This window comes from Diplotaxodon limnothrissa, linkage group LG20, assembly GCF_057381915.1.
Source record: "Diplotaxodon limnothrissa isolate DT_005_m linkage group LG20, D_limnothrissa_male_GT1.1, whole genome shotgun sequence".
Classification (NCBI taxonomy): domain Eukaryota; kingdom Metazoa; phylum Chordata; class Actinopteri; order Cichliformes; family Cichlidae; genus Diplotaxodon; species Diplotaxodon limnothrissa.
In genome coordinates, this window is record NC_140615.1 from 38,052,681 (window position 1) to 38,064,429 (window position 11,749).

Sequence of the window (11,749 nt, forward strand, 5' to 3'; positions counted from 1 at the left end):
GTTTAAAAAAAAAAAGAAAATCATAAATTAAACAAAAATAAAAGAAGAAAACTGAAGCTTTCTAAATCTGTATAACAATGACAGTGATGGCTTTACTGGAAAAAAGCTTCCTTTCAGTGAAAACCATGAATCAGTTTCAACACAGACACAAAAGCTGTTTTACAAGAAACATCCGTCCTCTGACACCTCACTGCAAACATGTGCTTCCCATTTCACCTATAAGTACATGTTTTGTTTTGTAACCATTAACAGAATCCTTGAAGTTTTAGGTCTATACTGAACAGCAGTGGAGACAAAAGGGTTTTTCCTTCCCACTGTCACCATGTGCTTGCTGATTTTTGGGGTTTACTCGTCTCATAAAATGAGCAGCAACTGCAAAGCTGAGAGAAGAATTTATAAAATTAACAGATAAAGAGATTCCCATTTTTATTTTCAGCCAGTTTCCATTTTGGCGGGAAAAGGTTTCAAACTCGTCCAGGCCTCAAAGCTCACCTGTGTTCTCCCTGGTAGAAATAAATGCATGAAAATAAGGCTTTAATGAAGACAAGGAATGAACACTTCACTATTGAATATTACATCAAATAAATATGGTCAATGGAAATAATGAATTATGCATTTGCTTCACATGGCGAACAGATTTAGGCATTTACATACAAATCTCTCCAAATATGCATAAAATCAATAAAATATACACCACTCACTACTCATCAAGATGAAACACAATTCAAACTTACAAACAAAGCTTCTTCACGGCATAACAAGGTGGATGACGAAGGATTAAACAGGGAGACGTCTGGTATGCCTCATTGTGCAAATCCCAATACAAAAATGGCTTCCTGCATTACCCCACTCTAAACATCCAATAGGAAGGAACAAGCCAAGCCACAGAAAAATTCACTTGACCGCAGTCTCCAAGCTAACCACTAGGAGATGCTAAAATTCTCAACGTGCACATAACATTACAGAGCCATATATATAAGAAATGATTAGACAGGAAGACGTGGCTTGTCGTTCTTGAATACTCCTGAATGCTAAAAAAAATTAATCTCAAATGTTCCAAAACAATAGTGTAATCAGGTCCATCTTGATATGTGCACTGAATTTAATTAAACACTTTTTAGCAGAAAACAAGCGACAAAAACAACACACTACAAAGGTGGAGCAGGTCAGTAATATTACAGTGTTGGGGTTGTGTTGAGGTGGTGAGATCCAACATGCTACCTGTAGCATGCTGCTAAAGCCATAAACAGGTATTTACAAAAATCTAATATCCCAGACTAGGTACCAGGTCTCTACCTAAAACTAGTTAATTTAGAGCATTTTCAAATAGAAACATCTCTTACATTTAAAGTAAAATAGCTTAAATATAAATCAATGACATCAATGTGATCACACATTAGTGGGTATCAGTTCAATTTGATTTTATGTACATAAATCACAACAGTAACCTCAAGGTACTTTATTGTAACCCTACAATAATACACATGTCACATGTGGTATCCACTGAAATGTCAGAATCTCAGCTAAAAGCTCACAAAACCATTTCAATAACCACCAAACTCTCTGTCATCTTTTCTTTATGCTTCAGGTGTGTGTTCTTTTCAGAGACAATACTTGGTTTATGGCTATGTCTGCATTCTGGGCACCTCAGATGTCGTCTACTGCGGCGCAATCGTGGCTAAAGAGTTGGCAGTTCGTCTTGTAATCAGAAGGTTGTCGGTTCGAGCCCCGGCTCGGACAGTCTTGGTCGTTGTGTCCTTGGGCAAGACACTTTACCTGTTGCCTACTGGTGGTGGTCAGAGGACCGGGTGGCGCCAGTGTCCGGCAGCCTCGCCTCTGTCAGTGCGCCCCAGGGTGGCTGTGGCTACAATGTAGCTGCCATCATCAGTGTGTGAATGACTGAACGTGTAAAGCACTTTGGGGTCCTTAGGGACTAGTAAAGTGCTATACAGATACAGGCCATTTACTGCAAAAGGCTGAATTGGTTCTGGACGATGCATCCCTCTCGCAGTGCGTTGACAGTAGGGATGGGTATCGTTTAGGTTTTATCCGATACCAGTACCAAACCGGTACTTTTGAAACGGTGCCGGTGCTTAAACTGTGCTCGAACCGGTGCTTAAAGAATGAAGAACACACACTTTGTCCAAAAACCTCTCATGTTTAGCTGTTTTTTTGTAAAAAGATAACAATGTTAGCCTTTTCTGTAGCTATGGGGCATATATGGCATCACTCTTAGCTGGAAGCAGTGCTTAAACAATGGAAAAAACACAAACTTTGTCCAAAAACTTCTCATGTTTAACTGTTTTCCACTTTTTCTTTGGTCATTTTAGCCTTTTTGGCCAGGGTGAAGGGAGTATCTGCCATCAAACCCATATTTGGATGACGTACTCGTCTGATTCTGATTCTGATTCTGATTCAAACAAGAAGACAGCCGCATGTAGCTATGACGGTGTTTGCTTGTTCACCTTACATGCATTAATGTAATAACGTGGTTAGCCTACTCAACGTAAATTACACACGAACAACATGAAGCTACTCACGCAGAGAAGCTGCTGCTGCATCATCATCCTCATCATTTCTGCTACACTGGCAGGGCTAGGGGCCAGGACTCTCCTCTTCGGGTTTTTGGGGGATGTTGCTAACTCCGGGTCCGATAACAGGCACCACACCCGCAGTAGATGTGCACGGTGTGAGGTCTCGCAGCAAGCTATCAAATACGGCGCATTTCTCGGCTTTTAAAAAAAACGCTATGCGTCGACAGGTGTTTCATTAGATTCGAGGAGTTACCTCCTTTGACAGTATCACAGTATCAGCTTAAAGCACTTGTTGATGCTGAGTTTGCATCTTTTGCTGTGAAGTACAGCCAGATTTTGACCACTTCGCCTTGGGCATTTTTAATCTGTAGCTCTGCTCTAAAAGAACGTACGTACCTGGGCCCGCCTACTATCCTTGGAAAGGTAAAATGATTGGCTAGAATCCAAAGTGTATGACTTCTCAGGGGGAAAAAGCACCGAAATAAAGCACCGAAATGTGCGCTGCTTTTCGGTCTGGTTACTACCGTTTATGTCAGAACCGGTGCCATAATGGCACCGGATACCGGTACCCATCCCTAGTTGACAGTAGTACTCTCCTCACATTTTGGATGTGTTGTTCGAAGCTTGAGCTAAAGACGAGTACGTCATCCAAATATGGGACACACACTTCATCCCTGAGGTCTCCCAGGCATCCCTCCATGTAGCGCTGGAATGCTGCTGGGGCATAAGTAAGGCTGAATGGGACCCTCACCCACTCATAGAGTCCCCATGTTGTTATAAATGCGGTATAGGGTCTGCTGCTCTCACTCATGAAACCCTGGTGATAAGCCTTCCCCTGGTCCAATACTGTGAACAAGGAGTTGCCCCCGAGGTTTTCCAAGATCTCTTGTATTCTCGGGATGGGATGTCTGTCGGGCAGTGTCATTGCATTCAAGAGCCTACAGTCTACGCACATGCGAAGGCCACCATCTTTCTTCCTCACATACCACAGGTGAAGAATATGAAAAACAAGATTTTTGGATCCAGCCCTGATTGAGTAAGTCCTGTGTGTGTGCTTTAACTTCCTGATAAAGGTGTCTGGGGATTGCATATATGTCTTTTGCACAGGCCCATTGTCTTTTAGCTTTTAGCTAGTATCTCCAGGTACAGATCTTTAATGCATCCCATGTCCCAGTCATCTTTCGCAAAAACATTGCATTCCTCCCTCAGCATCTGTTTTACCTGCTGCTGTTTGTCACTTGTCAGATGGCGCAAATCCACTGGTGGGTCCCAGGGCTCAGTTTGTGTTGTCTGACTGGACTGCACTGTGGGTGTGGAAGCACTACTGTCTGATGTCTTAGAAAGCTCACCCTCCATACATTTTACCTGCGGCATGTAGATGGCATCAGCATTGTGCAGCCATTCCAGTGTAGTGCGACCACAGAGGGTGATATCATGGTCAGTCATATTTTCCACAGTCACTGCAACTTTAGCATTATCTTCTGAGGGGAGCTGAATTAGCCGTTCTCTAACAACTAGGCCGTCTGCTCATGGTGTGTCACGATTCGGCTCCAGCAGTGCATGGGACCCACTTAACACATTCTTATTTAACCAACCACATTGCACTGTCATCATGTTACGCTTCGAAACAAAAATAAAACACTGTTAAATAAGTGTAGTCTTTAGTAAGTATTTCAGTATTTACTTTAGTAAGTTTTATAACTACTTTTAGATCGCAACACAAACTCACCTACTCTGAGGTGAATTTGTCCAAGAGGACTTTTGGCTCATGGTGGCTCATCCTCGAGCCCTGGACCCAGCTCAGGAGTGGCACCACAGTAACCCTGACCCACTGAGCAGGAAACCTGACCATTTTTTGTCCTCATAGAGATTTCCCCTTTGCTAAATTCTAAGTATTGAAATGATTGCAATAAACTCTTCCTCTGTGTCACAACTTCAGAGTCAGTCATGAAAACAAAATGGGGATTTTCTTTTGGACTGCACGTCCATCATAGACTTCACACCCTTACATGGTGCGACGTACGAGCAACCAGCACCGCTTATTTTTAACCTTAGCAATATGAACTTCCTCTATTTGCTTCTGCATTGAGTATCAGCCCACTGTTTAAAACTAATGCTGTAAAAAGATTTTTATTCAAAGAAATTCATTAACAAGAACAACCACAGCAACTCTGCACACACTAAAGTTCATATTTACCAAAGAAACTCAGATTCTGAATGTTAAGTCAGTTCATGGTCAGTGGAGATGTTTCCTCTTTGTTATTGTGAGAATAAAATAATTCTCCATGTAAAAACAGCACAGATATTAACTGTTCCCTCAGTGCTGTGGAGCAATAAGTTTGTCAGACTTGGTCAGTGTTGACGTTCAGCTTCCTCTTCTGCCACGAGCTGACCTCAGACTCAGTGAGATCGCATCAACAGGAAGTCGAGCTGTTGCAGCTGTTATAGACAAAAAACAGCCTCAATGCAACTTTTTGAAATGGACCAGAATGATCCTCTATCCTGGGTCTTTGTGCTGGATGTCATGTTAGTTATGATGTAATATTGAAGTCTCATTATTATGTCCAGTCAAAATGAAACTAAGTTAATTAAATAAGGAATTATCTAATAAAAATATGAACACAAGATTCCAAAGATCTCATGGAAAAACTTACATCTTTAATGAAGGTCGGACAGACTTACAACCTCAGAGTCAGCAGGTACTGAAATGCTGTGAAGTCTCAAGAACAATATGTATAAATAACAATGACACTTATGATCATTTAAGAGTTTTAATATTAGAAGAAGACTAAATGAATTTTAGCTGAGGTGGAAGAATCAGCTGGACACATCATCACATTTTAAATTAGTGATGTGAATTCTGGTTTCAGGGATAAATGTAAATGTAAAGAGGTGCATGAATGAGCAGGAAGCCCTGCAGCAGACTCACAGATGGATGCAGAGGGGAGGAGTGTAGAGGTGCTGTGGTGTTTGGAGGAGGGACTCCTTCAGTTAGAGAAGTGAGGCGTCACAAGTTCCTGGTTTCCAGTGAAGAAGAAGAGAGGCAGCCGTGAACCATCAGAGCCTCATCATGAAAGTCCGTCACACTCTGATCTGCTTCTTCTTCCTTTGTGAGTACATTCACTTGTTCTTTCTGTCACTCTCCTTCTTCAACATGTTTCTGTTGTTAAACATGATGATCAGAGTCAGCTATGAGTCACTTTCATGGACGCTTCTTCCATTCAAACTGCTTTTATTCATGATTTCATGGATGTGTTTGTGGCCAGTATGGACAGAAGAAACCATCACAGTGAGACATTCATGGACATGTTGCTGCTCACTTCAGGACTTGATAACATGTGAAACCATCGTTTCAAGCACAGCTCATTACAAGTGTTTGTTACTTCCTCATTAAAATAAAGGGAACAAACTCAGCCTGCTGCCTTCAGAGTTTATCGACTTGGCTGAACTTTAATCTGACTAAACTAAGACAATCTGCCTGCAAACACTTTGTTCCTGATAACTCAGGTGAAACAGAATAAACTGCCTCACATCCTGCAGCCAAATATAAAACTGTGAGTCATCGCCTAAAACCAAAGTGTGAATAACTCAGTGATGTTAAACTTTTAGTTTCCTCTTGATCACAAACAGTTTAGTGTCAGAGCTCTAACAGGACTGAATGTGGATCTTTGTTCTGATCAATGAGGAGAGAAAAGTGAAACAGAAGATGATGTTTAAACTCTGAGCTCTCAGTGTTTCACATTCAGACTTTAGTCTCAGTGTGTCTGTGTGTGGATGCTGTGATCAGACTGCAGCTTCTTACAGGAAGTACAAACAGTAACTGTTGATGGTTCATGTTTCCAACAGCTCTGCAGGAGGGAAACCCTGAAGTCAACAACAACAAAAACATTTCATTTGGAGTCGTTGGAGGAAATCTTACAGCTGGATTCAGGTTTCCTGCTGGAACATGGAAAATGTTCTGCAGAGGAGAATGTGAAGGAGAAAACATTCTTATTAATACAACAGATGAGAAGCATCAACATCACAGATACAGCACTGAATATATAATAGAAAATTTTGCTCCTGCTTTGTCTGTGAGCATCACACAGCTGATCATGTCTGATGCTGGACAGTACAGCTGTGCTGTGGCTGAATCTCCATCATCAGTTTCATACCAACAGTTTGAAGTTGTTGTTGCTGAAGGTGAGTTTCAGTCTAAACTGTGGAAATGTTGATTTCTCTGTTTTGTCTCTGAAAGTCTGAAGAAAAGTTTTGTGAAACTGAGTTTTTTACTTAAACTTTTTATCAGTTTTCACAGTCAGTGACTCTCTGAACAAAACTCCTCTTTACTAAACTGTTTCTTTAACTCTAGTCATGTATATAAACTATGGAAAAGAACATTCGTGCCATAATCTCCATCATGTCAGGATGATGTGAGTGAATCGTGCTGCACAGAACAGAGCAGACAGACACATTTATTTCATCAGAAGCTGTGGTGGAGGGTTGTGGGCAGGAGACACTAACAGCTCTATATGAGATCGGCTAATATGATATCTGAGGTCTCGTCTAAGTGATCAGCTGATCTGCTTTCTGTGGTTGAGCTGGACGTCATGAGCATGAACTAAACTGTGTTCAGTTTCTGAGTCTGAAAATGGAAATCAAAGGTTTGTGTGTAAATTAGAATTTATCTGTTTGATCCATGTTTGTATTGCACAGGATTCACTGAGGCGTTCTTAACCTCACACTATTCTCATGTTGCTGGATTAAATTTGAGGCTCTGCTCTGTTGGCACAGTGAGTCCTGGTTCATGTTCCAGTGATGATGTTGGGTTTTTGATTCCTCTGATCACCTGCACAGGAACTGAAGCGTTCAGGGTTAAAGCCTGAGTTTCCTAAACCACAGTCCTGTGTGGACTCACTGAAGCTGACATCAGCATTAGCATGAAGCTTTTTACCAGCTCGCTAAGTTAACCCCTTCGTTGCCTGTGTGTTCACATGAAAGAGGCGGGAGCAACATCTGACCAATCAGAAACATGGAGACATCAGAGCAGCTGATTTTAAGAAGGAAGATAAAACTATAAAGAGGTTAAACACACACAGTAATACAGACTAAAGTAAACTGTGTTAAAGGCCTGAATGAACGCTGCCATCAGTAAGACTGTGAACGAGCTACTGGATTAATAAAGTTTAGGTTTTTGAAGTGATCAGTGTCTCAGCTCATTAAAACACAGAGAATCTGATGGATCATAATCAGCATTTCATTAAAGTCATGTTTAAAAGAAAGGTTTAGTTTTTACTCTTTCAAATGCACCTCTTGTTAGAGTTGTGTGCAAATCTGATGTGAGGTCATCGAACAGCTGCTTGTTTTAGGATCAGATACTTTGATTATGAAACAATAAAACTGCAGTAGAAAAAAAGAATCAGGGAATAAATTTGTATTTAATAATTAATATTCCTTCAGGCATCAACAGGGAGAAGCAAAGACATTAAACACCACCATCTGCTCTCAGAGGTCTCGGTTCCAGAGATCTGATTGGACAGTAGGTTGTGGTTTCCTGGTGATCTGTGATCTGGAACATAACCTGCTCTGGAGCAGATTAGCTTAGCATATATATTAGCACAGTGATGTAAACGGGTAATAAGTGAACCAGCTTCATATTAAAAAACACGATTAACCCTGAAGTTACGTGGACAAGATTAAATCCTGCTTTGTACAGTAAACACAGTAAAACCTCCAGAGTGACACTAGCAGAGTGTCTGCGTGTGTCACTGTTTTATGATGATGTTGTGATGATGGCACGAGGAGGTCGGGCTGAAGCTGAAGAATTCACTTCAAATCAATGTTGAACTCACTGTTCCAGCCACAGACTGGTTGAACTGGGCAGCTCCCAGTGTAACTGTGGGTCAAACTGGAGTTATTGTGATCAGACTGCATCATCTTCAGCACAGATAGTAACTACTGATCGTTTGTCTCTTTAACAGCACTGCTGGATGGAAACGATGATCAGCTGAAACACTTTGATAAAGAAACTGGAAGCTCTCTCACAGTCGGATGTTCCTTTAATCAGTCTGGAGGACATAAGTACCTCTGCAGAGGAGAATGTGGAGAGCATGAGGTTCTTCTTCAAACAGATGGTGAAGATGATTTCAAAGACAGATACAGAATTGGATTTAGAGGAACGTCAGAGGAGAAATATAAAGGAGGAGGAATTCTGTATGTGACGATCACACAGCTGACTGAGTCTGACTCAGGACAGTACAGATGTTCTCTGAATCCAGCTGTTGGTCAAGGTTCATTCAGAGACTTTGAGATCAACGTCACAGATGGTGAGTTTTCCCTAAATATGTTTTTAATGTTGCTAATTCAGTCATTGATAGCTGCTGCTGTTTCAGATAACCAGACATGTTATCTTACTGTAGCTAATGATTTGCACTTTTTCTGGAACTAAAATCTAATTTGACAGTTTTTCTGCAGCAGTATCAAAACTTGGTGCTATTTTAAAATCTGAATTTCAGAATCTTTCTTTACACTTTTGTCCCAGATGTCAGATACTGCAGATCTATGAGACGCTGCTGGTGTCTCACCTTTAAGAATGAGGTGTTCTTTGACTTTGGTCATTTCCAAACTGGCTGCAGGAGGACTGATGTGTCCTTTTTGTTAAAGTGCTACAACATCAGGAGATGGGAAAGGTCACAACGTTTGAAGACAGCAGTCTGTGTCCACTCTGAGGGACTTTTGTGTTTGTTTCTTGGTTTCATGCACTGGTTTGGACGCATATTAATGGTTGGCTATAGTACAGAAGAATATTAGGGTGGTTAAAATACACCCAGCATGTTGAGCTATGATACCTGCCTACTGTGACGTCAAAGATGTGATGTGACAAACATCCTTACTCGCAGTGAGAGACACACTTTGACACACAGTGATGTGTGACTCTGAGTATGTGAGCGGGCTGCTTTTTCTCTGCTTTTAAATAAGAACCACATCTAAACCAAACTTCACTCTCTGACCTGTTTCAGCAGTCGTCCAATCAGCCTCCTCACCTTCACTCACCACTGAGCAGCCCGAGAAAACATCTGACGGTACCACTGTGTCCACAGGTTTTTAAAGATCCACATCTGCACACGATCACTGTGGAATTTATATCAAAGAATTTCGTTAATTTAAAATATTTAATTAAAACTTTCCTCAAATGTTGATGGTTTGGTTTAAAATCCACTGCTGTGGTCTACAGAGATAAACTTAAAGATGTGCTGTTGTCCAAACACTGAGACTGTTTAACACAGTAATGCAAAAGCAACTCTCCAACTTACCCTGAGTCTGAATGTAAAGGTTCATACTGGTAAACACTCACCTCACAGGCCTCATATTACTAACATGACAGAGAAAATACTGATTATCTATTGTATCAGGAGGTGTGAGTGTAAACTAACGTCTTCTGAATCTGCTGCAGATGGTTTGCCGTCTGTGGGTCTGACTGTGGCTGTCATCATCATCATCATCATCCTTTTATCAGTGTCTGTGCTGATATTCTGCAAGAAAAGATCTGCAAAGAGTGAGGCAACAGGAAACACACACACACATGCACAGACGCGCACACACACACACACACACACACACACACACACATGCACGAGCACACACACACACATGCACACATGAACGAGCACACAGACAGACACACACTCACACACACACATGCACAGACACACACTCACACACACAGAGAGACAAACACACACGCAGGCAGTGTGTGTCTAAGATGTCTTGAGTTGTGTGTAACAGCCACTGCAGCCGCTGTAACAGGCCGCCATGTTTAACTGCATCACCTGACTTCCTGTTGTTTTCAGGACACACACACCTGTCCTCTCTCCTCACCTGCACTGGTTCAAACTCACTGATGTGTTTTTCAGGTCATCCTGTGGAAACAGAGTACGCTGCTGTCACAGAGGTGAGCTCCACGAACTCTGACATCATCAGAGTTTGACGTTACAGGATTTGAAGTTTTTTCTTCTCCTGCAGACCAACAACGCCGTGTATGAGGAAATCAGAGACGAGGGCGGACAGAAAGGAGCCGCTCCTGTGGAAATCAGTTCAGTTTATGCTTTGGCCAAATACAACAACACGCCTGAAACCACCGATGATTACAGCGTGATCACTGCAGCCACGCCTGAGCACAGCGTAAGGAAAACGCTGGACAGAACAAAGCAAAACTGTAATCTGGGAAAGGTTTTGTGTCTGGGACATTTTTCCTTTGTGTCGTTCATATTGTTGACTTCTACTGTCTGTTGTGATGTGTCACATTTAGCTGCATCAACTCGTGCTGATCTCGCCTCCTGAGCCAAAACCAACTCACAGTTTGCCAAACTGCAGAACCCCTGGCTTTGTCTTCACTAAACTCTCTGTAACTTTGCTCTGTTTCACTGCAGCATCGGTCTTTGCACAGATCATGTTCATGTTGATTCCTGGTTTAATGTGTACGCCAGAAGATTTTGAAAGTTGTTATAAAAGTAAAAGAAAATTGGGCGAGGAAAAAAAAATCGTCTTATTTTTCCAGACACAATAACATCTGCTGTAATATTTACAGCTCTGATGAAGCCTCACAAGTGTTTATTTTAATACTACACACAGTTTGTAATTGCAGAGAAATACTCTTCATTCTGGGCGTGTTGTTTCCAAGCAGGAACCTGAGAAAGACCCCTGGGGTTTAACAGGCTAGCTTCAGGAAACAACATGAACATATTAATAAAAAAATATTCCAGTAAAAACAATAAAATCTCTGTTTTTTGTTTTTGTTTTTCTCAGGCTGAAGACGACTCGAGCAAACTCACCAAATCTGAGCTGAATAGTTCAAAAGCAGACGTGGACTCTCCCAGCAGCACCTCGCCTGAGCCTCAGGGAGACGCAGGCTCTGACCCGAGCGCCTCTCTGGAAAATCCACTGTATTCTACTGCAGACTAGCTTCTGTTCTGCTGATGGCATATTTTCTCCTGCAGGGTTCAAAATGAAGTCGTTCTCTCACAAAATGTGAGATTCTTTTAATTCAACGATGTGACAGTTTGAGGGAAACAGTTGAATACAGGGAGAGTTTTGACTTTCTGACACACGAGCTTTAACCATGGGAAGAAATTCTGCTGCTGGCTGAAGTAACCAAACTGAAAACTCGGTTAAAGTTTCATATTTTACACGTTCATGCTTTACAGTCTCATCCCTACATGAGTTTGTTTTTCTTTACA

At 41.6% G+C, this 11,749-nt stretch overlaps 1 protein-coding gene across 1 annotated transcript; it reads left to right on the forward strand.

Moving 5' to 3' along the window:
- Nucleotides 1-5,583: 5,583 nt before the first annotated feature.
- On the forward strand, nt 5,584-11,505 carry LOC146611456 (uncharacterized). Its single transcript, XM_085345012.1, has 8 exons — nt 5,584-5,644; nt 6,381-6,716; nt 8,495-8,839; nt 9,533-9,613; nt 9,967-10,068; nt 10,427-10,464; nt 10,536-10,694; nt 11,319-11,505. Exons 1-8 carry the CDS (start codon nt 5,605-5,607, stop codon nt 11,472-11,474), a joined length of 1,257 nt encoding a protein of 418 aa, XP_085201138.1. The 5' UTR covers nt 5,584-5,604; the 3' UTR covers nt 11,475-11,505.
- The last annotated feature ends 244 nt before the right edge of the window (nt 11,506-11,749 follow it).

Excerpts from the sequence above, each read along its gene's own strand:
- LOC146611456 (XM_085345012.1), top strand. The coding sequence starts at position 5,605 with ATGAAAGTCCGTCACACTCTGATCTGCTTCTTCTTCCTTT. Across the intron at positions 8,840-9,532 it reads TGAGATCAACGTCACAGATG|CAGTCGTCCAATCAGCCTCC; the intron begins GTGAGTTTTCCC and ends GACCTGTTTCAG. Across the intron at positions 10,069-10,426 it reads CAAGAAAAGATCTGCAAAGA|GTCATCCTGTGGAAACAGAG; the intron begins GTGAGGCAACAG and ends TGTGTTTTTCAG.